A 27,839-nucleotide genomic window follows, 5' to 3' on the forward strand; every position below is an offset into this window, starting at 1 on the left:
AGATAGATAGATAGATAGATGCTAACCAAAGGTGGATATTCCCAGTTAGTTTCAGTAAAGCTCCTGAAGCTGAAGAATGACAGATGATTTTACTAATGTACTTCTCTTACTTTCACACTGACAGTTTTAACTAATTGAGAAAGAAACAGTGTTTTTCTATTTTTAAACGGAAAACTCACCCTTTAACCTTCTCTGACTAAAATCACATCAGGTGTCCATGCCCATATTTTATCCAAGTGTTACGTTCTTGGTTTCCTGTTTGTCCGTCCATTAAATTTTCAACAAACAAGAACAAACTCATCCCTGTCTACTCCTAGTGTCAAGTAAACACAGCTACAGCCAGCTTCTTCAGCGTGACAAAACTCAAAGCAACTGGATTAAGACTGGGAGGAGAAAAATTCAACGCACCTCACAAACAAGTCGATCCTTAAGACTTTTCCGCAGCCTTGCAGGCAGACGAGGGTTGTTCTTTGGAGAATCGCTGATCGTTGTCTGCCGTGCTGTAATAAAAGCCATGCATGAGCATTGATTCTTCCAGTCAAACAACTTGTAGGCTTCAGAAAAAGGCTGGACAATTTTTTTCCTGTATTTCCTTCAGGGAGAAGACTTTAATCGATTGAGCCCTCCCAAATATGAAAGTATCGACAAGCCTGGCGTAAATTGCCGGGGTCCCCTTCCAGCTAAAAGGAACATCCAATACAATCGGAAGTAATAACGCCTGAAAAAAAAAGAAAAAGTTTGCCCTCTTCACACTTATCAAAACGACGGCCTTTTGGGAGTCTGTCGAGCGAGCACTGGCTCTTACCCTGTAGGATGTGTCAGATTAACTTCAAGTCGGAGAGGACTTAAAACACTCGGGAGATTGCTCCAGTCGGCTTGATCATCAGGGCGTTGGGCCGCGATAGGAGGATAAAAAAAAGTTAAAGACGCTGGGGGGGGGGGAAACATCAGGAAAGACAGGGGCAATACATGTGAAGGAAATTGAATTATTTGCTTTAATTTAAAATGCTTTTTGTGACTTTTATTTGACGGATGCAAGCAGACGCGTTACGGAGGCTTAAACTTTAGCGGAATGGATACGCTTTGCCTTTGCCTTACACAAGTAAGGGATCCTTGGTGGTGCGGGAGTGGATAGGGCACTGTCTTGTGGTGAAATGTGCACTTGTCAAAAAGTTACTTTAAAAGCCATCTCCCCCAGATTTGCGGCAGGGTGACAGCAGCGTGATGCGTTATTAATAGTTTGACTTCCCGCAGAGTCTGTCACAGAATGCGCACACAACTGCTACGGGAACGGCGAGTGCATGGCGGGCTCCTGTCATTGCTTCCCTGGATTCATCGGGCCGTACTGTTCCAGGGGTAATTATCCACTCGTGTGTGTGTGTGTGTGTGTGTGTGTGTGTGTGTGTGTGTGTGTGTGTGTGTGTGTGTGTGTGTGTGTGTGTGTGTGTGTGTGTGTGTGTGTGTGTGTGTGTGTGTGTGTGTGTGTGTGTGTGTGTGTGTGTGTGTGTGTGTGTATGTATGTATGTATGCATGCATGTAGATATATATATGTTTGTATGTAGATATATACGATAGATAGAGAGATACTAGAGAGATACTAGAGAGATACTAGAGAGAGAGAGAGAGAGAGCTAGATAGATTGATGGATTGATGGATTGATTGATTGATTGATTGATTGATTTTATTGATTTTTCATTCATGTTAAATCAACTACACAACTGTATGTATGGTGTTGTTTTTGTTACTCTGAACTTAGTTTTTGCTTTTATTTTTTCCCCTCATCTTCTAGCTGCCTGCCCTGTCTTGTGCAGTGGTAATGGCCAGTACACCAGGGGGCGCTGTCAGTGCTACAGCGGCTGGAAGGGCACCGAGTGTGATGTGGCCTCGGGTCAATGCGTGGACCCTCAGTGCAGGGGCCACGGGGTGTGCGTGGCAGGAAACTGTGTGTGTAACACTGGGTGGAGAGGAACCAATTGCGAACAAGGTAATACAGTGTTCATCTACGTCTTTGCAATTGTTTTGGGGAACATTTGGACCGATTTGTAATTTACAAAACAAATACACAAAGAATGTCTTCTAATAAGTTTAAAGTTTAAAGTGTGTCTCTCTATACCTCTCTATACGCTCTTTATCATGGATTTTCACCTGTAGGGTGGATGTGAAATATTTACTCGTGATGAAGGGTTCACTCAGTAATTCTCAAAGGGCGGTGTAGACGTGGTGTGCGAAATAACCACTGCCTCAGTACAGTTCAGTTGTTTTTAACAATTTTCTTTAACGTTTGTGTGGAATTAATAGTGTCATGTACAAATACTACATGCTGAATATTTTTCTATATTTAAACAGTATTACTGTTGAAACTGTGCATAATGCAATAATATTAAATACAATTTCTAAGGAATAAACCATTGTGCTTTTAGAGTAACATGTTTTAGAGTAACATTAGAGAGTAACTGCTCCAATGGAAAGAAAATAATTATGCGTAGCTGTTTAATATTTGTTTTCAAGTCGGCCGAGCACATATGTCATATGACGCCCTGTGAATAAATGAACTCAGGCAGCTAATGGGATAACCTATTGTCGAGTTTCGCAGTCTCCTGTTCCAATCAATCAATCAATCAATCAATCAATCAATCAATCAATCACTACCGTCATGTTAGAAGGAGCGCCATTCCTTTCTCTTCCAGGGCCGATCCGCTTGGCCGTGTTTAAAGGTATCGACCTGCACACCGGCCAAAGGCAATTATCGGCTCAGATTTACATGCACGGGTTAGCGACCCCGCATGCACAAAGCAATTGAAGGAATGAAAGCTTGCCTTTGAAGGGAAGATGGAAAGGACATGTTTTTATTGGATTCTGTAGTTTGCTCGTTTGTGGCGCACAGATGGCTAAGGCGTAGTGTCGAGGGAAAACCCATTGGTTCCCATCTGGATATGCTTGCCAATCGATTAAACTAATATACATCTCTTTCTAAACATGGATTTAGCAAGATACCTTGTGTTTTCATCAGCATCTTCAGTGACATCCACCACACATCAGCAGAGGATATATCTGCCTATGCCTTGATCAAATCCACCAAAATGGCCTTTGCTACAACATAGACCTGATTTCACCTGGTGTAGTGTCTAGTCCAACTAGTCACTAAATTGTGCAACTGGGATGTGTATAGGAAACGCTCTCTGTCCGCCAGAACTGCTAGCAAAGTATTGGGCGGTCTGCCAAATTCCCAAACACAGTAAAGTAGAATTGTCCTGGCGTGAAACTGAAACACTGAAAAATATGTCAAGAATGAGCGTAACACATTTGTGGTCTTAAATTAACCCAACATAAATATTTATTATTTATTATTTATGAAGACAATTACATCTTCAGTGTCTTCATTGGTTGTCAATGAACCCAACACCATTGTTTTGCTAACAATCAAATATAATGCTGAGTTTAGTTTCGTACACATTATGAACAATGTATTCTTCAATGACACTGACATGTTTTCATAAGCACTGAAGACAAGTCTGCAGTGAAGCAAGTGTGCATGATTTCAGACTACGGGAGGAAGTGGCCACAATGTTCAGCAATGCAGTGCTAACATTCATCCACTGTGCAATGCAGTGTCTTACAGTAAATTAATGTATCAGCAGGGAACTAATGATGCTCCTTTTCCTTGCGCCTTTAATGGAATATCATTAGACTGGGAGTAAAAAAGAGATCAGAGCTTAAGAGTTGTTAGTGTATGCCTGGAACAAATAGTTTTTTTTTTAAAGGGAAGCAGTGGCATAGAGTGTTTCTAATCAAGTGAAAATAATTGTGAATGCAACTAACACAAAGTGGACAAGTGTTAAACTGACACAGCTCACTGTGTGTGCTCAGTGGACTGTGTGGACCCAAAGTGCTCTGGACATGGCACTTGTCATCACGGAGAGTGCCACTGCAACCCGGGCTGGGGTGGAATCAGCTGCGAGATCCTGAAGAGCACTTGTCCTGAGCAGTGCTCCAGTCACGGCACCTTCAACACTGAATCTGGGACATGCGTCTGCGAGGACAACTGGACTGGGGCTGACTGTTCCATAGGTAAGAACCGCTTCTTTTTCTGCAAGTGTGTCATGGTCGTGGAAATACTCACGATAAATGAATTGCAGTCTGAAATTGTCGTCTTATTAGTACTGTATAGTTCAATTTTGGAACCCATTGAAAAAAACCCCCAGACAAGTCTTTGGATGAACCAGTAAGGATTTGTCAAAACTGAGCCTAAAATAGCCTTTCTGTGTATTTGCTGCATGGCTTGTCCCAGCTCGCACTTGTTGGGATGATTCTTTCGAGCAGACTCATGATATATATGTGGGGGCTGAATTTTCACATTCATGCAGTTACTGTATTAGTTTCTGTGTGTAATGATGAGTCATTATAGCTCCTGGCTTTGCTCCACCAACATGAACTAAAACTGACCACAGTTTAAAATTGTCAATATAGGGTTCCATTTTTTTTTTCAATTGGACAAGATCTTGATGATGAGGTCCCGTTGAAGAAACCGTCCTCATCCTTGAGGCTTTTTTGTGACTCCCCATTATATTATGCTGCCTACCAAATTACATTACATTACATTGGTTTTGGGAGCAGGATTTTCAAAACTGGGGAATAACTGAAAAGCAAATAAGATTAGATTTTCTCACGACTGATACATCAAAAATAAAATAAAATAAACTTTCATGTTTTTGTTTTCAAAAATTTTTGGGAGTGTATTTTTCTCTCTTTGCTTTTTAGCATCAAAGGGCAGCTAATTACATCCCAATATATTTGTACTGCTTCTGTAATTTTCCTTTCAACCCTCTACACTCAAATTAACTGGCAACACATTAGCTTAGTTTGTGTGTGTTTCCTTTGATGCGCTCAAAAAAACAACCACAAATATGTTTGCCTTAATAAACAGGCTTAATCATGATTATACCGTCGCTTCATAAAATGTTTGGTAAAAGGTATGTGCTACTTTGATATGCTTAATGGTTATTCGACGGAAAACCTATGCCCACTCTCTAAACAATACAGCTCCGCCTTGGAAATTAGCGTAAAATAGCCGCTTCAAAACAAACAAAAACGAAAAAAACGACAACCACAAAAACAGCATGCTGCGGACCCTTTTGAGCGTATTGGTTTCTTGTAGATTTATTCATCTCTATTGTACAAAGTTGTGATTATCGTGGATGATAGGTTAGAGGAATGGTCACATTAATTTTATGAATGCATATTGTGATTGAGTGTGCCATGAACTCTCTTTGGACTGCGGATTATATTTAGTCATTCTGTTCATTATTGTCATTCATTTTTATTAAGATGGCTGTTGTCACGAATAACTGTTGAGAGTAACAATCACATTCATATTTTTCTTTTTGACACAGTGAATTATTTATACGTAGTTGTTCAGTTTATTTATTTTGTGGAAGGTAGCAGTTAGCATTAATAATTGGCGATAAGAGACATTTCATTGAGTACATGCTGCACTAATGTGCCAGTGCCTGAATGAGTATGTCAGTGACTCAGTTTTGACTGTTATTTCAATTCATTTCTGTTCATTTCTATTGTATCATGGATAAGTAACGAGAAGAATGATCACATAATCACATATTTAGATGCATTTGACAATATGTGGCACAGAATTTTGTGTCTGTGGATTTTCATTTGTTGTGTTTATTTGTATTGTGCATGTTGGCTGTTATCATTCATAACTGGTGGGAGGAATAGTTGCATTCTATTCTTTCATCATCATCATCATCATCGGTTTAAAGTCCGCTTTCCAGGCGCCGCTGGGTTGGACTGGACTGATTCTTTACATTTTTTTATTTTTTTGACCCAGCATGCTATAGACCAGGGGTGGCCAACCCGCGGCTCGCGAGCCGCATGCGGCTCTTTGCCGGGTTTCATGCGGCTCCTTTACGTTCGGCTCGCGAGCCGCATGCGGCTCCTTGCCGGGTTTCATGCGGCTCCTTTACGTTCATATCAACATTTGTGGGTTCATTTGTTTGTTTGTTTGTTTTTGTGCGTGTTCGCTTCGCTTGAGTTCAACATGGTATTTTCGTCAAACGCTGCGTGTTCGCTTCGCTTGAGTTCAATATGGGGGGGGGGATGTGGCTCTTTGCACACAGTAAAAAAATGTGGCTCTTAGTCTCTGACTGGTTGGCCACCCCTGCTATAGACTTTGCTTTTTATTTTTCTTATTAGGATTATTAGTCGTTCACTTCATTGATTGCATTCCAGTAATTGTATGACACTTCAATGCTTTGTGGCTTGCTTCCATGCGCATGACCAATTGTGACCATATTGTTGTTGTCTCGTTACGTTTGATGCTTTCAACTTTGCCTGGTTTTTGTGGAAAAATGATTGATATTTGGAAATCCAACAGTTCCCGTGTTGTAATTATTCAAAACAGAAAGTGGCCGGTCAGCATTTTTATTTTCATTCCTCACTTCTCACATTTTAATCAGTGATAATAAATCAGCTCAAGTTTGCCAAACTGTAGTCAACCACAAGGGAATAATCAGTCAGACATGAAAGTCTTTGAACAGAAAAGACGGCTCAATCAAGTTATTTCTCCCGCCGTTCTGACTCATTTCGTAAACCAAAAGTTATTCATTTGCAATGTCCTGCTGACTGAAAGTCTGGAAGTTGATGAATGTGAGCAGGCCCTGGCTTTATGAATTCCTGATAACGCGCCTTGTTTTTGCAGCCTTGATTAAATTACAGGGGGGAAAAAACTTGATGTAGCTTCATTACGGTCTGCGTCGGAAGTCAAAGTTTTGACACTTGTCGCGCGCGCTGCTTGCTATAAAAGGGCCGACATATGTTAACAACGTGGTGTTGACACCATGCATTAATCTTGCGGGCCCCAACATATGTTCTTTCTCAAGGTGTCACACAGGTATCTTATTAGAAAATATGAGACACAGATTTATTTGCAGCCTTACTCACTCCCTGAAAAAAGTCATGTTAATTTTTTTTCTTAAGAGCAAGCATTGTTTCCCATTTGAGACTTTAATTTGTCATCGGGATTTCCTTTTGACCACAAGAGGACAATGTATTAGTGCAGAGGCCAGAGCCTTGCATCTGTTATGTCAGACTGATTTATGTGGACTTTCTTCTTGAAGATTATATTGAGTTGTTCTTTTTATTTCTATTGTATAATCATATGGCGGTGAAAGGAGCGTTGCATTATGAAACAAATGAATCGACTCATGATTTTTTCGAAATACGAACCGTCGCCCGACTGATGTTTTGCTTTGAATTGTGAGCAAAAAAATGGAGGTCAACTCACCTCACTTTACAACACGCAGCATTTTGGAGTTAGTAACGTATAAAAGGGATTCGCTAAAACAGACCATTTGACAGTGCTATTTGAGCTATGTTGATACAAACAGTCATATGCAAGGAAAACAAGGGTCGTTTTTCTCACAACTTAGGGGACTGAGTCAGGTTGGGTGAATGCATATTTATGATAAAGAATCACAACAAAAGGAGAATTTCTTCCCAGGGCCCCTTTAATAGTTGTCTCTGTAAAGTGCACTGTATTGTATATTTATTTTTATTTTTTATTTTTTGTGGGGAGTTGTTTTTTGTTGTATTTTCTGTCTGGTGTGCTGTTGTGTATTACACCATTAGTGTTATATGCTACAAGAAGATGAGGATTCATTGTTACCATGACACCAAAAGAAATTCAATATTACGCTATAACACTATTACGTATAACAAATGGACATATTGCTTTTGCGTTTTTTTTTTTTTTTTACACGGCAGACTGATTGTTTGGCACCCAAAAAAAAAAAGAGAGATAGCACAACAAAGTCTCTTTTCCCCTTCATGTCATTCTCTGAGTCTGTCTCATATCTTCTCTGAGACAGGATCTCAAAATTGTCAGGAGCAGATAACCTGGGCCCAAAAATCAGGGAGTCTGTTAACCTGTCTGGCTAGGTAGGGAATTTCCACATTCTGGACAATTAATGCTGCGGTTCTTCCTTCAATTAAATAAACTTTAATTAACAAACGTGGTGGCTGTGATCGACTGCCCCAAACCTCCATGCAGCCGCGGCATGTTCAAAGCAGATAAACACTTTGCCGCTAATGAAAAATTGATTACATGATTTCTTTGCAAAGCAGGAACCTTTTGCCAGTTCGATGACTGTCCCCAAGAGGTGCTTTTAATATTCTACAGTGTGAGCTCAGGGAGATGGCCTTAATGGTGAGCATCTCTTAATTGAAGAAAAGTCTGACATGGACAAAACAGTGCCTTGCGATTGGCTGGCAATCAGTTCAGGGTGTCCCCCGCCGACTGCCCGAGGTCAGCTGGGACAATCTCCAGTACGCCAGCAACCCTCCTGAGGAACAGCGGTTCAGAATATGGATGGATGTATGGACGAAACAGATACCGACAGTTGAAAAATATTAATGGCATCCCCTGATCTTAACCCCCAGGATAGGAAGGAAAAAGTAAAAATGTGGGGGGAAAATGAGAAACCGTGAGGATCCACCTTTCACAACAATCAGGCTGCAATGTATACCGATTGGGCAACATTTAAGACATAAGGTAATACGGAACAATATGAGATAAAGAAGTGTAAAAAATGCATTGAATCAGATGAAGCGCTGCAGGAAGCTGGTCATTCAAGCCACAACGTTAGTCCACTTTCTTTTGTAACCTTGTTACAATTGGACTCCAAAAATAGGAGCTTAAAAAAAGCAACTGTATAATCTACCAAAAGTTGCATGTTCGAGAGATATGTACAAGTACCAAATTGTGGCAACTCACTTCAACAAACAGCAGCCATAGGTATGAATAGGTAGATACAACACGCTCCTTTTGAGCTGCCTCCCTACAACGATGTGAAGATAAAGCCCATGCTTCCATTATGTTTGAGACAGTCGCCACTGCTAACGTGACTGTCACTCATGTTAAGTCAAGGTGCCGCTCTACTCAATTTCTTTGTATACAGTTGCACTATATGGAAAATAATCAAGTAAATATAAGCACTAATTATGCATTTTGATATATTTTTAATGTTGAACTCTCTTTAGTCTAACACAGAGAGTCAAGTTGTGTAGGTGGATTTGTATGAACAAAATGCACATGTGGAATCGTGACAACACAGTTTGTAAGTTAAAGTGTGACATTTTTGCAAGCTTGTGTACATTTCCTGGAGCCACTTCAGATTGCAAGAATGCACTCTAGATTTCACGCTGATTGTCACACTTTTTATCCTCGCTTCTTGCTTAGTGTTAGCCTCGGCACGCCACGCTCTGATGTATCGCCTCGGCCAGATAACGCCAACTCAAAGAGGCCCGCTTCACTTTTGTCAAAGTCCAGACAATGTATGGGAGCCTGCTTCTTACACTGTTTATCCCACATGCCTTGCAAGAATAAATTTAAAAAAATAAATGCCATGAAGCCTACACAATTGCTACAATATAAGTTTTTGCTGTTGTGCACCAAACGTCACTGAATCAGGCAGTGTGAGTCACAGCACTTTGGTTCCTATCCGACTTCAAAGAAGTAAATAACCAACTGAATTTTTTAAAAGTTGCTTCAATACTCTTCCCACACCCAAGGGCAAAGACAAAAACTTTTCATAATTTACTGTCACCCGTGTGTCTGGTATAAATAGTTGTAATTTGGTATCAATCAGACAAAGTCTGTCTGGGATGTTAACTTTTCCCTCGAAGTGGCACAAATGACCCTAAAACAGCAGCTTCAAAGCAAAATGACAAACTACCTGTGTCTTATAATGAGTATCTTATTGATGCCTTTTACTATAGAAAGCTGATATTTGAGACTCACCCCATATCCCTTACCAAATGTAAATTTTCACCTTGATGAACGTGCCCACAAAATTTGGTAGATTTTTTTTATTGAGCATGTTGCATGTCTTAAAATGGATATTTGGGCTTACTACATTTTGGCATGTTTAAGCAATAATGCAAAATAGTCCTTAAAGCTATCTCAAAATTGTATGAGTCACATCCCGAGTCAATTAAAGCAACCATCTGGAGCACAACGTTAGGCCAGTTCTACTGGAGGGAGCTGAGGTGAAGGCTGTGGACTCGTACAAATATCTTGGGGTGTAGCTGGATGGGAAACTGGACTGGTCAGCATACACTAGCACAAGAAGATGCAGAGCATGATTTATTTCCTGAGAAGGCTGCGGTCGTTCAGCATCTGCGACAAGCATTTGGAGATGTTTTACCAGTCTGTGGGTGCTAGTGTCCTCTTCGACACCATGGTGTGCTGGGGTACATTCAAGAAGGTTGCTTCCAGACTAGAGAAACTGGTCAGGCGAGCCGGCTCTGTGGTCAGCAAGAAGCTGGGCTCTCTGGGGGCAATGGCAGAGTTGAGGGCACTGAACAAACTGTGGGACATTATGAACAATGCCAGCCACCCTCTGCACACAGTCATCGTCGCTTAAAGGAGCCTGTTCTATGGGAGACTGCTCCTCCCCAAATGTCGGAGCAACAGACTGCTGAACTCATGCCAACAAACTGTATAATTCCTCAATTGGGGGAAGGAGCTGGTAGGAATCGGGACAAAAGGAGACCTCACATGATTGGCATACCCAAGTGAAGTTACCTTCAATACTTTATTATGTGACTATTACTATTTATTATTATTGTTATTTATGTGTAGCTCAACACTTTATTTATCGCTATGCGCTTTATTTATTCCTCTCCTCTTTGTTTGTTACAACGTTCTCTTTTGTACTATTTCTGTGTGAGCTACTTCCTGAGAGCAATCTCAAGGGATGAATAAAGTGGGTCTGTCTAAGTCTAACAGAGCTAACTTCCATCCATCCATTATCTTAACCACTTACCCTCATGAGGGAGCCTATTCTAGCTGACTTCGAAGTAGGTAGGGTACACCCTAAACTGGTTGTCAGCCAATCGCAGGGCACACATAGAGGAAAACAAAGGGAGAAACATCATAGGAATGCCATACTATGAAACAATTGAAGTCCCACAGGGCTAAGTTCAAAGTACACTGCTGCTGTTTGAATATGCCTTCACTGAATGAAATTAGATGCATTTTAAAGGATGGGCAAATGACAATATAGGGGTATCAGATGTCGTAGTACTTCATTACAGTAGAAACCATTAGGTACACCTGCCTAATCTGTTATCCATGTCTGTTTCATTTACATTCCCATCAAGTCATTATGAAGTGACTAAGTTTTGTTTATGTTTCGAACAAGTGAGTTTATAAAAAAAAATAATAAAAAAAGCAAGTTTACATTTGCTACGTTTCCAGCAAGTTAGTGAAACAATGTAGTTAAGGTTTGTTTCGGACATGGAAGTAAAACGTTTGAATGCACCCTCACTGAACATCTTGCTAAAAGTTTAGATGTAGGGAGGAGATTCCAAGGGAATACCTTAGTACTTTAAACATTAGGTATCCCTACCCAGTATATAATCTTACTGAGAGAAGCTTCTTCCAAAGCCACCGTGTAACTGCATGATTATGATTATAAATGAGCTTGTCATGTGCCCTGGCGACATTAATCACCGGATCACCAAGTAACATCCTGCTATTTAGACTGTCATATCTCAAAACCCAAAGCGCTTTATAGTACAATAAAAGGATAAGTCACATCTCAGATCTTAAGAATTTCCATTATCTTGTCCTGTTTTAATAAAGACTTTAAAGCATCGCAGATTATTTATTTCGTGTGTAAACGTGTTTTGTAACAGCTACATCTGTACAAGTAATGCTTTTCTCTTCGCATGGAAAGTTTCTATATGATTATATGCATACTGTAAATGTGACGTCCCTCTGTGTGGACAGCATCTCTAGCTTGCTCTTGCTATTTTCTCATATACCCTTGTATTGGTGAAGCACAGCAACCTTGACAAAATATTTACCACTTGGGAAGACATACCTCCTGTCAAAGGTTTCCAACATGTGAATCAATCATTTTTTTGGGGAACATATGTAGTGGGCACTGGGCACCATGTCTTTGGCAGTGTCAATTGGTGAGAATTGAATTGAAATGAGCTCACTGGATGTTGTTTTAAATAGTTACGAGAGAAGTCTGAAACTTTGTGAAATAATGTTACCAAATAATCAGGTTGGAGTAACTGACAGCGCTTTTGTACACTAGCAATATCCATTCATCAATTTTCTTAACAGCTTTGTTGTCACAAGGGTTGCAGTTGTGCTGGGGCCTATCCCAGCAGACATCGCGCACTAGGTGGGGACACCCTGAATTGATCGCCAACCAATCACAGGGCACACAGAGACGAGCAACCATTCACTCTCACACCTACTGGCAATTTAAAGTGCTCACAATCTGAGTTCATTTGAATATAGTCATCATAATATTTCACCATTTACCTTTTTTTTTTAAATCGTGTTTTGAAATGTTAGTGTTTCTCTAACGTGTATCTTCACTTTTATCAAGTAATTCAATCTTGTTTTGAATGTCTTTAACTCTGTAAACCATGAATATGCCTTAGTATGTACGAATGCTGCTATCCAAATAAAGGTGCATTGCCTTCTTTTAAATAAGTCTTGAATATTTACTGTGGGTTGAAGTGTTGAAAAAAAATTCCCATAACATTAGAGACACAAGAGTGATTAGGTTTCATTGACGTTTGGAAAAATAATTGAGAATGTGACGTTTCTCACAATTTGTTGTTGTTGACATTTTGCTTTCAGAGGTGTGTGTGGTCGACTGTGGCCCTCATGGCTCATGCCTGGGTGGTATGTGTCACTGTGAGGAGGGCTGGGCAGGCACAGAGTGCGAGCAGAGGGACTGTCACCCACGCTGCATCGATCACGGGGTGTGTCGCGAGGGCAAATGTGACTGCCACCAGGGCTGGACAGGCGAGCACTGCACCATCGGTGAGCAAGACGTCTCAACACAGCCTACAAAAAGCGCACACACATGCACGCATGCGCACACACATGCACGCGTGCGCACGCATGCATGGATGCACACACACACACACACACACACACACACACACACACACACACACACACACACACACACACACACACACACACACACACACACACTCGCATGCAGACACCTGACAGAAGGCCACAGATTGTGGATCACCAATGAAGCGTGAATGTCAGTGGGTTCAGTGTTGTAAAAAAACATCTGGACTACCCAGCACGTTACAATATTATGTATAGCATCTTGTCAGCACTTCTGAAGAGTTTTGATGATGTGACAATGCGTTAAAGCCTTGTAGAGAGGGCTGTTTCTAATATTTTGACCCTTTCATATTTTACCCATAAAGATAGTATACAACATACAGTACCGTAATTTTCGGACTAAAAGTCGCTCCGGAGTACAAGTCGCATCAGCCATAAAATGCCCAAAAAAGTGAAAAAAAACATACATAAGTCGCTCCGGAGTATAAATCGCATTTTGGGGGGCAATTTATTCGACAAAATCCAACACCAAGAACAGACATGAATGAGCAACAACAGGCTAAACCAGTGGTTCCCAAACTTTTGCAGGCTGGCGCCCCCTTTGGCTCCCCAGTGAATTACCCCCCCCCCCCCCCCCCCCCCAAGGCACATATGGAAACAAACACCTCTTTCTTGATATTTGGTTTGCTGCTGTGGTCCCCAACCTTTTTTGCGCCACGGACCGGTTACATGTCAGAAATATTTTCGCGGACCGGCATTTATATAAATAAATAATACATTTATATAAATAAATAAATAATACATTTATAATATCATTACCATTACGTTGAATTAGTGGGAGCACTGAGTTTGTTTCTCAGAAACGGAAAAATTCTGAACATTACAAGCTTGAAATTACAAACCTGAGCTTTTGCTTTTGTAGTCTATGCTGTCGGATCTGACTGGGCCAGAGCGGCGTGTTGTGTACAAATCGACTGCCGCCCCCCTACCGCCCCCCTACCGCCCCTTTCTTCCTCACCGCCCCCCCAGATCTTTCCACCGCCCCCAGGGGGGCGGTACCGCCCACTTTGGGAACCACTGGGCTAAACGATAGGTATGCTAACGTGACATAAACACAAACAAAGAGCTGAGAACGGGCCTGACGTAACATTCAGAGTTATTAAAAAAAACTATTACATAAATAACACATTTATAAAACCATCTGTGTCACTCCAATTCTCATTAAATCCATCGATCGTCCTGTGTCAACAATGGGTGCGCGCCGCTGATGGCGCTTGCACTTCAAAATATTCCACAGGCCCATACAACGATATATAAATTAGATATCAAATAACTATTATACCACTTCCGGCCCTCCCTGTGTGGAGTTTGCATGTTCTCCCCGGGCCCGCGTGGGTTTTCTCCGGGCACTCCGGTTTCCCCCCACATCCCAAAAACATGCTTGGTAGGCCGATTGAGCACTCCAAATTGTCCCTAGGTGTGAGTGCGAGTGCGAATGGTTGTTTGTCTCTGTGTGCCCTGCGATTGGCTGGCAACCGGTTCAGGGTGTCCCCCGCCTACTGCCCGATGACAGCTGGGATAGGCTCCAGCACGCCTGCGACCCCCGTGGGGACTAAGCGGTACAGAAAATGGATGGCTGGATAACTATTATATAAGCAATAATATTATCAAACCATCTGTGCACTCTAAATCATTAAATCCATCGATCAAATTCCTCGTCCTTTGTCAACAACGCCGCGCGTGCGCCCTGACATCAGCCTCGTCATTATTCCACAGATCTAGTATCTAACTAGATTGTAGCGTTAACAAAGTACAAGGAAAGACGTGGGTTTGGTAAATGGCTCTTTATTTAACAAAACAAACTTCCAGTCGTGTGGCGGCGTGGACTTCCAGCCACGGAGGTGGAAGAGAGATCCATAGAATAGGACCGGGCGTGCGTAAAAGCCATGACCGAGCCCCATCCACCGTCCCCGGACAGCCACCCGGCCGAGCGCCGGCCCTCGACTTCCATCCACGGAGGTGAAAGAGAGCTCCGTAGAGTAGGACCGGGCGTGCATGTCCGAGCCTCATCCACCGTCCCCGGACAGCCACCGGGCCGAGCGCCGGCCCCCGACTTCTATCCACGGAGGTGAAAGAGAGTTCCGTAGAGTAGGACCGGGCGTGCGCAAAAGCCATAATAGTTTTTCAAACCTTCTGTGTCACTCCAAATCCTTAAATCCTTCAAACTCTTCATCCTCCGTGTCACTTAGAAGCGAAGCCGCTAATGATGCCGGTAGTACGTGGGGCCCTTCATCATCTTCGTCATCCCGTGATCAATCTTTGTCCTTTTTGTAAACAACCGCCGCGCCACACCGCGTCGCGCTGCTGACGTCACTTGAAATTCAAATTATAGTAATCCCTTGCTACATCGCGGTTCGTTTATCGCGGTTTCACTTTTTTTTTTTTTTTTTTATTTTTGAAAAAAAACACAAGTCGCTCCTTATTATAAGTCGCCCCCCCACCCAAACTATGAAAAGAACCGCGACTTATAGTCCAAACATTACGGTAGTTAAGGTTTGTTTCCTTTTTGTGCAAAAACCCTGTAAAGACCCTTTGTAAAATGGTTCTCAATTAGGATGTTTTTAATTATTATTACTCTGTCAGTGAAAGGAAAGGTTTTCATCGTCTCACCTTGAGGGACTAATAATTTCTAACAACCACCTTTTACCTCTGGTGAAGTGGAACTCTGGAATTAGTGAGTCAAGGGCGGACGGTGAGTCAAGGCCTATTTGGAATATCATATTCCATGCAAAAGCGGCACTTCAGTTGCCGTTAATGAGGATAATGACATCGAAGATGTCACTTCCTACCGTTGACCTGCAGTCTTCCGGTTGAACCTCGCATGTAGCGTCAAGCGCCATATTGCCGAGAGGGCACTTGCAGCTCTTGGTCCGTGTTCCCAGGCATCACCTGGGAAACAACAAATCCAGCTACTCCAGACTGCCGGCAATTAATTCTGTTATTTACAATCCGGCAAGCCTCCTTCACTGCAGGTGGAGTGGGTCCGATTCCCAATGCCTTAATGCTCTCAGCAAAACTATGGCAAAGTTATAGGCTACACTTCCCCTTTCAGTTTTAATTTAGGAGAAAATCATGTTTAGTTGCTGTAATAGTACATTTTAGCATAGATTAAATGTAAAAACCTTAAACTTATTGAAGGGTTTTCAGGTGTCAGTGACTAGTGATTAGACAGTGACGAGCACCCACGGATCAAGAGTATGTTTCATAACATGAATAGTCGATTTTGCATGAGAAAATGCTAAATGTTCACTAAAATAATGACTTCTCAGCCCTGCAGTTTGTTGATTTTAGTGGAGTGCAAGTACTCGAATCTGAACCCCTATTCCTAACATTACTCCCACAGCTCTGTAAATCATTAAATTAACCCCTGAACACTAGCATTTACAGATAACATATCTTATCCCTTACCTTAACCTCACCTAGCCTGAACCATCTAACCACCTCACACCTTAACGCTAACCCTTTTGGTTGTTTGGTTCCCACTTGATCTCAGAGCCTCCCTTTGCTTCGGAAAAAAAAGTAAATCTCCTTTCTTTCCTTTTACTTCGCTTAATTCAACAATAAAAGAGGTCTAACTAAAATGATCCAAGCAACAGAGGAGCTCACCGTGTATTAGTGCTTGTATTCAATAGACAAGAGGTCTTAAATTGAATTGAAATAGCCTTTAAGGCTTCAATTTGCCTTTCTTAAATGTTCCCTGTGCTCCTGTTTCAATTGACACCCACTTTTCTCAAGACTTTATTTGTCCATAAAGTGTCTTTTAATCTCATTTTGCATGGACAGAGCTTGCATGGATGACTTCCTTGGCTATTCTGTGGCTACAGAACAGTGATCCTGTTATATAAGCCCTTTGACTGCAGTTAGGTGTTTTCGACTCACAGCCACTGTCAAGGCTGGGTTGGCGTCGGAAGAAGCGACTCGGGTATTCCACTTAATGGCTCTGCATGGATCTGCTTTGAGCCCACTGGTGCTTGAAGGCGACAAGGCAAACAAAGAGGTTCAAATATCAAGAGAAACTGTGTTTTCCTTTGTGCCTAGCCCATTAGTGCCAAATCAAAGCAGACGGAGAATTTTCATAATGAATATTTTAGCAAGCGTTTTTAAACTGAGTCGTTTAGGCACTGATTCGTATGGCGGCTAATGGCCGGCATCTGGGATTCTTCTTCATAATCACTTGCCGCTTTAATTAACAGCTCACAATTTTGTCCAACACTGAACTCGCACCCAATAAAAAAAAAAAGAGAGAAAATAATGACTGATTTTCCATGTGAGGATCTTTTCGTGTGCTTTTAAATTTGTTTATCTCTGTCTTGTCCTGTTGCCTAACTCCAATTTTGGCTATGTCCACATGAACATGTGTATTTTTTATGAACTTTTAACCTCTTTCTTGGAGGGGGGTTACTTTTAGGTTACCATCTTGCCAACTTCACAAATGTATTTGTATTAAAATGAAAGTAATCTACCAGGAATTGAGAAAATATATCAAAAATGTAATCAGCCATTACCACCACCTAGTGTCTTCTCGTCAGGGCATTTAGTTCCTCAAATTTGAGCCATTCGAGCATTATTTTAAAGCAGGGGTCCCAAACTCAATTTACCTGGGGGCCGCTGGAGGTAGAGTCTGGGGTGAAACTGGGCCGCATTGGGTTGTTTTAGGCTCGGATTAAAACTTGTGTCTTATTAAATATAAGAAAAATAATTATCAAACAGTAATAAAAAATAATAATAATAATGAAAACAATAATTATACAGCAGTTATAAAAAAACTGAAGAAACCACATGTAGTAGTTGCTGACTAGTCACATTCACATGTCTGTATTAACAGTTCTTTTACCTTGGAAGGAAGAATGTTCTTAACATGGCTTCTGCCTACTTCTTGCTGCTAGAAACCTGGCAGCGCTTCCTCTCACATAGCTGAGCCAAATTTGGCATGAGGGAGGAAGCAGTTGAGACCCTCAGTAGGGCTTGAAGATGCTCTTCAGTAAGTCTGGACCTGTACTTGGACTTATTGAAGTTCAAGGTAGAAAAGAGCTTTTTGCACAAGTACAGTGGTACCTCTACTTACGAACTTAATTGGTTCCGCGATTGGGTTTGTAAGTAGAAACGTTTGTAAGCAGAAGCGTTTTCTATAGGAACCAATGTGAAAACAAATAATGTGTGCTGGACTATCCCAAAAGTCACACTTTTAATTTTTTGTCACTCTTAGTTTTTGTTGGGTATGCACAAATGGAGAGATGATTTGTTTTTTGTTTTCACCATTATAACTCCAAATCAACTCACATGATTTGGTATGCGTCATGGAAGAAATCATCAAATATTGGTGCAGATTTTCAGGGTTTCACAAGCAGAGCTTCCTTAGTGTGTTACATGAGAAAAGGCTATCTATGAGCTCTATAAAATTTCATCAAAAATAGGCTTTTTTGACATTTCAATTTTTTGCATATTATCGACATCCTCCGGGGGCTGCGTGAGATAAATGTTAAATTTCTTCCTGGAAATTCATTATAAACAGACTTTTTGTAAATGTAGGTGGATTAAAGTGTCCCCTGTTGCTTCGCCATTCACTTAATAACCTGCAAATATATTTCCATGCATTTAAAAAAGAATTCATTTAATTTGTTTAAATTGTAAAGAACCAACTTGCTCATGTGGACATGGTCTTACAATAATTGTCTTTCTGTGTTCCTATCTTCCTTCCTCTTTGTCTTCCTCTGATCTCCTCTTGGCATCCATGTAAAGCCCTGGATTCCAGAGTGTCAGGTAAAAGAAAAAGAAAACAACACACTTTTTGCTTGAGAGTAATCTCATCATTCAAATTGTTACGATCCACCTTTATTTTGCGGCTAACATATTGAATACCTCCTGCCACTCATGTTTCACATTGGCTATCTGGCTCCACCAAAATTGAGATTATTTTCTTTTTCCAGAAAAGGTATTGATTACAGATCTCAGATGTATTTATGGGAGTTCAAGTATGCTTTAAATTGCTTTGCTTTGGAGCAGCAGTCCTAACCCTTACCCTCAGGCCCCGAGCCCACTTTCTAACCCAAACCTAACCCTTAATCCTATCCCTGAAACTGTAACGCCCAAACTAGCACAAAACCCTAACCACCAACCCAAGCCTTACTCTTAAACCTAACCTTTCATCTAACCCAAAACCTGCTTAAAAAACAACCCATTTTCATCATGGCTTGTCCTCATTAGGGTCACAAATGTGGTAAAAGCTACCCGAGTTGAATGCTGAGCAAAGAGTGGGTTTCACTGTAGACTGTAAACAGACAGGGTACATATACACAATGTGCAGAATTATTACGCAAGTGCGTATCTTGACCGTATGATCATTTTTATGCATATTTTCCAACTCCATGCTGTATAAACTTGAATGCTTACAAGCATATCAAGTGATGTGTATTTGTGTTATGATGGATGGTGGGGCCTCAGCAGATCAACACACTCTTTCACAGTGTGCATAATTATTAGGCAGCTTGTTTTCCTCGGGCAAAATATGGCAAAAAAGAGATTTAAATTACTCTGAAAAGTCAAAAATTGGAAAAAGTCTTTCAGAGGAATGCAGCGCTCATGAAATTGCTAAGCTAGACCAGGCGTGTCAAGACCGAGTCAGGAAATATCAGTAGACACATTTTACAAAGATCTTATGGACTGATGAGATGAGAGTGACTCGAGACGGACCAGCTGGATCCATGGCAAGATCAGTAACGACTGTCACTTTTACTCTCTTAAAGATTCAAGTTTAAGTTTGTTCATATTTTGGTTGACCAACAGCACTAAAATTGTTCAAAAACAAAATGAATCCTCAAAAGTACAATTTGCCTAATAATTCTGCACAGTGTAGACAAACATATAACTCACACCAACTCACCACTTGAAATGTGGAAGGTAACTAGAGCGCCCAGAGGAATCCCACGTTAGCACAGGGAGAACATGGACACCTTGGCTTTGAATCCACAATCTCAGAGCTGTGAGGCAGATGTGCTGACCACTCAACCCGCTGTCCTGCCACTTTAAAAGCCCTAGTCTTAACATTTTCTAAAACAAAACACCTAACCCCTAAACCTTCCTTGAATCTGCCTTGCCCTCAGCTGTAACACCAACCTTAACCCATCTATTCATCTTCTGTACAATCCACATAAAGGGCTTTTGATATTGCACACAGCAAACCACAACACATAGTAGACAAACCCATTTAGTCAGTATGTGCTACCATGGCACACCTGCGCTGAATGGATGGTGGGTGAATGATTTCTGAGTGAAATTATTTTTGGGTAGTGTTGTAGGCTACGGTAAAAAAAGAGGGAGAACTTTGAAAAAGCCAATAGTTCACCTCAATGCTGTTGCTCGCTTATGATCCTGAATTTAATTAGATTCTGTTGCAGTAGCAGTAATGTACATTTTATATATTTTTAATAATTTCATTATAATTACATTTATTATAATTTTCATTATAAAGGGCATCAGTAGGCGCTCAAATCACGAAGGACCCTGATGCAAAATACCAGGCCGATCACATCTTGTATCGACACTGCTTGTACCTTGAAGTGGTCGCCAGCAAATCACAGGGCACAAACCCCTAGCCCCAATTCCTTAATCCCGACCTCGAATCCTGATCCCTTTAATCCTCATCCCAAATACAATCCTTATCATTACCCAAACCTCCTACACCTATCCTTGTTACCCTTACCCTTGTCTCCCATTGGCTCAACCCTGCTTTTTGTTGACTATTTTGGGTCATTTTCTTTTGCCTCACACGTACTGACTACTCCTCAATGCTTACGGTTAGCATCAGCCTTCTGGCTCCACCAATGATTTGAGCGTCGGTGCGTGTTAATTTTATACATGCGTTCCATCAATTGTCAAGAAAATGTTTTTTTTCTTTTTTTGTCAGCTTAGCTAAGTCACTTCTGTTCCCTTTTTTCCTAAATGTTTCCCTTTCCTGGGTTGTGTAATAGGAGCAGTCAAGATAGGATATAAAGGTAAACTGAACCCTCCCCAGGGGGATTGTCACAAACGATCACCTCCCACCCCCCTCTGCTTTTTGTCTCCCCCCTAGCACGATGTTGATACACCTGTTCTATGTCAGAGTTGACCATGATGTCTCCCCCACCCACTTTTTCCTTCCGATATGTCCCGTCATTCCCTGTCCGTCTTCAACCAGTAGACTCCACGGTCCCCTTGTCCCCCCTTCCTTGTCTCACCCAGTGGAGCTGCTGTGGTTTGTTTGGGCCTTGTGGAGGCCAGTGCTATGTCCTTCTCTGTACGTGTAGACCGTCAGGATGCCGACACTTCCCTCTTCCCTTTTGCCTTTATTATGATTCTTATTTGACATTAAAGGCTTCCTTGTCCCCCGTCACTGTGCCTGTTACTTCACATGAGCGTTCAGTCCAAAATGGAGGCCTTCGCTTCCAGGATTTGTAGAAATGTCGAGGGAAAAAAAATATTCCAATGTAGTTCATCTGCACAAACCAATAGGATGCAATTGAAGAGCTGTCTCAAAAACACTGCCCTAATTTTTTTAAACATCGGTTAAAGTTCATAACAGTTCTTTACACCTCAACCATCTGTCTGTCTGTCTGTCTGTCTGTCTGTCTGTCTGTCTGTCTGTCTGTCTGTCTGTCTGTCTGTCTGTCTGTCTGTCTGTCTGTCTCTGTCTCTGTCTGTCTCTGTCTGTCTCTGTCTGTCTCTGTCTGTCTCTGTCTGTCTCTGTCTCTCTCTCTGTCTGTCTGTCTGTCTGTCTGTCTGTCTGTCTGTCTGTCTGTCTGTCTGTCTGTCTGTCTGTCTGTCTGTCTATCTCTCTCTCTGTCTGTATGTCTGTCTGTCTGTCTGTCCAATCTATCCATCTTGTTGATCTTATTAACTGTATTGGATCTCATTAGAGTGGGCAGTGTTTGGTTGTGGATGCGCTGTAGAGTGTAACTTGACCCATGGGAACCTCATTCCAGGATCAACAGTACCACCTTTATAGACCTCCAGAAAGCTCCAACACGGGTGCTGGTCCTGCTCTAATTAAGAGTCACTGAGACACTTTTATCACATCGACACGCTCATGTGAATCGACAGACCTTCTCACACATCCCCGAGTCCTGTCAGATGTCTTCTGCACTCTGTGTTCGCTCCTCTGCCCACTGTCTGTTCTCTAAACCCCCTTTCCCACCCATCCCTAGTTCTTATGCTGGTGCATGACATTGCTACATGATGTGTTGACAGACGGCTGCCCGGGCCTGTGCAACAACAACGGGCGCTGCGTACTCGATCAGAACGTCTGGCACTGCATTTGCCAGTCGGGATGGCGCGGCCTGGGATGCGATGTTGCTACTGAGACACTCTGCTCAGACGGCAAGGACAATGAGGGAGGTAGGAAAACTGGTTTTGTGGTGGTTAACTTGACTCTTGCTCCAGCGTTATCAACTACCAACTACATTCGCAGTAATAGCCAAAAAGGGGGCCTATGAGACTCTTTGATCAGATAACAGTACACTGCTTAGCACACTATTTTTTCCATCACGGAAATCACTACCTTGTAGCAGTGACAGATTTTAATTTGAGAGCATTATTCATCCATTTTCAACACCGCTTATCCTGTTCAGGGTTGCAGGGGGTGCTGGAGCCTATCCCAGCTGACATTCGGTGAAAGGCAGGCTCCACTCTGAACTGGTTGCCAGCCAGTCGTAGGGCACACATAGAGACAAACAATCAGTCACACCCACTTGCACGCTGTCACTGAGCGGGAGTTGATCCCACGCTGCCTGCACACAGGTCAGGCGAGTGTACCCCAACACTATCAGTAACTTAGGCATTATTCTATTCTGAAAAAATATATAAAAAACGTTTTAAGTAGGCGGCTCGGTGGCGCGCTGGGTAGCACGTCCGCCTCACAGTTAGGAGGGTGCGGGTTCAATTCCACCTCCGGCCCTCCCTGTGCGGAGTTTGCATGTTCTCCCCGGGCCCGCGTGGGTTTTCTCCGGGCACTCCGGTTTCCTCCCACATCCCAAAAACATGCTTGGTAGGCCGATTGAAGACTCCAAATTGTCCCTAGGTGTGAGTGCGAGTGCAAATGGTTGTTTGTCTCTGTGTGCCCTGCGATTGGCTGGCAACCGGTTCAGGGTGTCGCCCGCCAACTGCCCGATGACGGCTGGGATAGGCTCCAGCACGCCCGCGACCCCCGTGGGGACTAAGCGGTTCGGAAGATGGATGGAAGGATGGACGTTTTAAGTAAAAAACACCATAAAACAGTCACAAAAACAAGTAAAACGAAAAACACAGAAAACAAATTAAAATTCGTAAGGCAAATAATCAAAAACACCAAAAACAAGTTTGAATCAATTCAAAAACTGTAAAAACTGTCAAATAATAACAGTAAGATAAATGAACGCCAACAGTAGGGGGGAAAAAAACACTTGAGCAACTGGAATATAATGAAGAAAAGCCTCATTGACATGAACACAGTACTCTGTGCACATCTCATCAACAAGTTTGGAGGTCACACCAGATTAAATAATTCAGTCCACGCTGTCATTTTAATAAAGCCTGGTCCGTGTGTGAGGTCACTGGATCACTAGGGCTTGACGTGTAACGGAGACGCTATTCCGCTTTCCCAGATGGCCTCTATATGGACTTAGCGGTCCACTGTCATGAGTAATAGAAGAAGACACCCTTCAAACGACTGTCTGCTGTTGTGATTGATGTGCAACATTCCCATCCAGACTCTTGGTGTAGAGCAAAACAACTTTTGATTATACCTGTCCACTGTAGTCACTGATTAAAGAAAACAAGTTTTGAACAGCTGGTCACTGTAGTGACTGATAGTTGGAAAAAACTTTCCGCTGTTTACTGTGGTGATTGACACATAACTTTCAAATCCAAACTTGCAGATAAGGAAAACTGCTTTCAGCTGGAGCTGTCCACTGGAATGGCTGATTTGATAATGAGATTCACACTTTTAAAAAATTACCACCTTCATATAGTTCTCACTGCTAGAAGCAGACACATTTTGGATAACTGTCCATGTGATAGCTGATCGAACTAAACCTCTTTTGAAATTAACTTTTCTCTGTGGTGACAGACAGAAGAAAATGTTTGACTGATTCACCACTTTGACATCAAGAGTCATGGGTCAGAATATAACTACTTTCGAACAGCGGTAGGGATGGAGATACAATTTGACATTGATGAACTTTTAGAAGAAAACTCTCTAATAGTTGTCGACTAAAGTGACTGATAGTGCAAAGCAACATTTGAATAGCTGTGTCAATTGCAGTAACTAATGTGGTGACATTGACACCTCTGTAGTGACTGATGCACAACCACGACATCAAGACTCATGTTTCCTCTGTACTGCTTTCCCAGATGGCCTGGTGGACTGTATGGACCCAGACTGCTGTGCTCAAATCTCCTGCCAGGGTCAGATGTATTGCAAAGGCTCGCTGGACCCGGCTGCCACCACAGCCACGCAGGGCCAGAACTCGGCCAGCCAGCCCACCTCCAGGAGCTTCTATGAGCGTGTTTCATTCCTGATTGGGCCCAGCGGGAGTCACGTGGTAATAGGGGGGAACCCCTTTAACAGCAGGTAAGTAGTTTTTCTACAATCACGTTGCAATTTTGTGTGATCAGGCTTGTAGATAAGTGTGCTTAAAATGGCATCCATCCTTTCCATTCATCCATCCGTCTCTCCGTTCGTCCGTCCATCCATTTATATGTACATCTATCTATCTATCTATCTATCTATCGATCTATCTATCTATCTATCTATCTATCTATCTATCTATCTATCTATCTATCTATCTATCTATCTATCTATCTATCTATCTATCTATCTATCTATCTATCTATCTATCTATCTATCTATCTATCTATCTATCTATCTATCTATCTATCTATCTATCTATCTATCTATCTATCTATCCAATCTTCTCCACTGGAGCAGGACCGTATGGAAGTGTTGCATGTGTCTTTTCATAGATCATTTTTACAAATGTGTCATAATGCAGATTGTATAGGATAAGATAAGGAAAATTTGACTTGGGCTCACAGCCCGCAGCTGCCAGTAAATACAACCCACAACCAGACACGAATCAGCTGTCTGAAAATTGCACATAACACATATACTACCAATGCCAGTGTAGGCATTATATATGTTTGTGTTTTGTCCTAGTGTAGTAGACATAGGTTTGCCCACTGCTTAAAGCTGAATGCCAAAGGGCGTGTTTGGAAATCATGCATAATGCACTCTGCTCCTCTTAATTTCTGAACACACTAGTGGGTTACTATGTTCCATCCGGATGCATTGGTGAAACATGTCCCCAGTTAGAGCCCTGAGGGTGCGCACTCCTTTTGTGGTGCACTCTGAATTTCCGAACGGCAAAATCGAGCAACATTCTGAATTCCAGAACGGTCACACTCCAATTAGTGCATGGTCTGAGTTATTTTCCGAACACGCCAAAAGCCAGAATGTTAATATTCTGTATCAACTTACCAGATAGCTCACAAGATGTTACTTGTTATCAGTGGCAGACTGTTTTAACTGTTTTAGGTGGTTAATCTGTTCACTTGTTTATAGTCTACCAAATACGTTGACCAAAATGCTAATGACAGGCTAAAAGGCTCATGTGACAATTCTGACAAGAAAAGGGTAGGCTAACAATATTTTTTCATCTTTACATTTCACAATGGTTTACACAAGAGCTGAAGCCTAATTACAGGCTAACATACTGATTGGCAAAGCTAACAAGATATTACAGTGTGTTGCCATATTAAATCAGTTTTCCCAATGAAGCCAGAAGGCTAATATGTCCCATTAACCACAAGTCTGTTATTTAGTTTGAGTTCCTTTTTTTTTACGAGAGCTAAATGCTAAGCACAGGGTAACATACAACAATGCTAATAAGATGATAGTACACCAGTAAACCAGTTTGCTCAATTGCTCGAAGCTAAATGCTAAAGCCAGAAGGCTTAAAGAAGCTATTAATAAATAAATGCAGCTTTCCAGTGGTGTGATACAGTGACATTTAATTAACTGTATGCTCAACTTCTAACACGGCAGACGTTTCTTTTAGCCGCGGGAAAGCAAAAAGAGAATCTAATGAATATTTTGAGCATGAGCGTTAATGCCACTGCTAGACACTAACATGACAGTAAGCTGAAGACAATGCAGATAAGGATTACCCGTTATCCCAGAGTATGGGTTATTGCCTGCTTCTATGTATATTTCCGGTAAAGCGAGCTATTTACATAAGGATTACTTGAACCGTCGCAGGGAATATTCCCTGAGCACAGCAGGAAATCATGTTTCTCTCTCTTCTGTCCACCTCAAAACAAAAAATGCTATTGTAGCTAGTTTTGCCAATTACCTTACAAACATTAAATAGTTGCACTGACACAGTCAAGCAGCAAGTCTATGAGCCTGTTTTGATTATACTTTACCCTATACACCTTTAAAACTGCTGTGTTAAAGATTGGACCAACCATGGAAGTTGGGTCGATTTTATAAAAAAAAATAAAAAAATAAAAAAAGGTGGGGGGGGGGCTTGTTTTGTACACAAAAATGGGTTGTTTTGTGTAAAACAACCAGGAAGTTGCTTGGGTAAGTTTTAACCCAAATTGGGTTGTTTGTAAACCAGCATTTTAAAAGTGTATGAGAGTTAATTGCTAAAGCAGCAGGTTAATGGACTAAAACACAGTGGAGCCATAGATACTTGGAATCATACATCCGTGAATTCACATATTTGTCGATGTTTTTTTTTTTTTAAAGAATTTTGGGGATCAATTAAAAGTGAATTTTAGCTGGTCGCCGACCGCCCCGCTCCTCTGCTCGCTGAGACTCGCCAAACCATCCAAAGAGCACCCATCATTAGACACAGCCTTGTCAAAAGTGACGTGAAGCTGATGTAATAACTCCTCAACTTTGGTTTTTATTTTTTTATTGTTTTTTTTAAATTGTTTTTTTAGACCTTGGTGACATGCAGATTTCTTCATCTTATACTTATCTAACTATCTACCTGTCTGTCTGTCCATCTGTCTGTCTTTCTGTCTATCCATCAACAGCAAGATTTTACTATGGCATACAGTGTATTTATAATGATTTATGAATGTGCATAGAAGATTATGTGGGTATAAATAAAAAATACAAAATTAATAAACAATAAAAATAATAAAATACTATGAGCAAAAAAACAAAAATAAAATCACAATCAAATGCATACAGTAGAAAAATGTAAAGTGAATCAACAAATTGAAGAAAAAGGCTGTGGTTGACAATTAAACATTAGAACATCTAACAATGCGTTCATTTTAGCACATCAGCAGCTGTCACCAGCTTTTATTTGTACTTGTATCATTAATCTGGCATCCTAAGACAAATAGAGATCCTTCAAAAGAAGCACCGCCACACTCTTAAGTGGCCTCATTGCTTGAGCTTGACCAGATAAAGGATGCCGCGTTAACGCTGCTGTTGATCAAGCTTGCCTCTGCTACATAATGACACAAGGATCGCATGTCTTTCCCCCCCCTTCTTCTCCTGCCCGTGATGAATGCAAGAGGCAGCTTGTTTCCGATTCCTCTCCACGCTTGAGAGGCAGCGAATAAATTAAACGCAGCGGAAACATGAGTTAAAAATGAAAATACAGCTGCAAGGTTAAGTCATGCGGAAGTTCACCTGAAGGCACCACCCTTGCCTTTGATAGATTTCTATTCCAGCGTCTGTCAAGTTTATGTGGTAAAGCAGCAAAGTGTCTAAATATTTTTAAAAAATCATTTTTGGGCCAGCAAAAGTGTAATACAGTGTAGAGCCAAAGTAAATCGGCTTGCCTGAGGGGACAATCAGCCATTTAGTGAGTCATGCTGCTTCTTGTTAAACAAC

General features: G+C 41.6%; 1 protein-coding gene across 3 annotated transcripts in view; it reads left to right on the forward strand.

Annotated features, from left to right (window-relative positions):
• Window positions 1-27,839, forward strand: part of si:dkey-237h12.3 (teneurin-3) — a 211,684-nt gene that overhangs the window by 142,605 nt on the left and 41,240 nt on the right. Inside the window, exons 9-16 of one of the 3 annotated variants that reach the window (XM_037262186.1) lie at window positions 1,255-1,356; window positions 1,790-1,984; window positions 3,868-4,068; window positions 12,683-12,868; window positions 18,710-18,730; window positions 20,938-20,961; window positions 22,193-22,339; window positions 24,332-24,551. In XM_037262186.1, the coding sequence (XP_037118081.1) occupies window positions 1,255-1,356; window positions 1,790-1,984; window positions 3,868-4,068; window positions 12,683-12,868; window positions 18,710-18,730; window positions 20,938-20,961; window positions 22,193-22,339; window positions 24,332-24,551 (1,096 nt within the window). The remainder of the gene's footprint in view (window positions 1-1,254; window positions 1,357-1,789; window positions 1,985-3,867; window positions 4,069-12,682; window positions 12,869-18,709; window positions 18,731-20,937; window positions 20,962-22,192; window positions 22,340-24,331; window positions 24,552-27,839) is intronic. The other 2 variants (XM_037262187.1, XM_037262188.1) reach the window with 2 other exon arrangements.

Source organism: Syngnathus acus, chromosome 10, assembly GCF_901709675.1.
Source record: "Syngnathus acus chromosome 10, fSynAcu1.2, whole genome shotgun sequence".
Taxonomy (NCBI): Eukaryota; Metazoa; Chordata; class Actinopteri; order Syngnathiformes; family Syngnathidae; genus Syngnathus; species Syngnathus acus.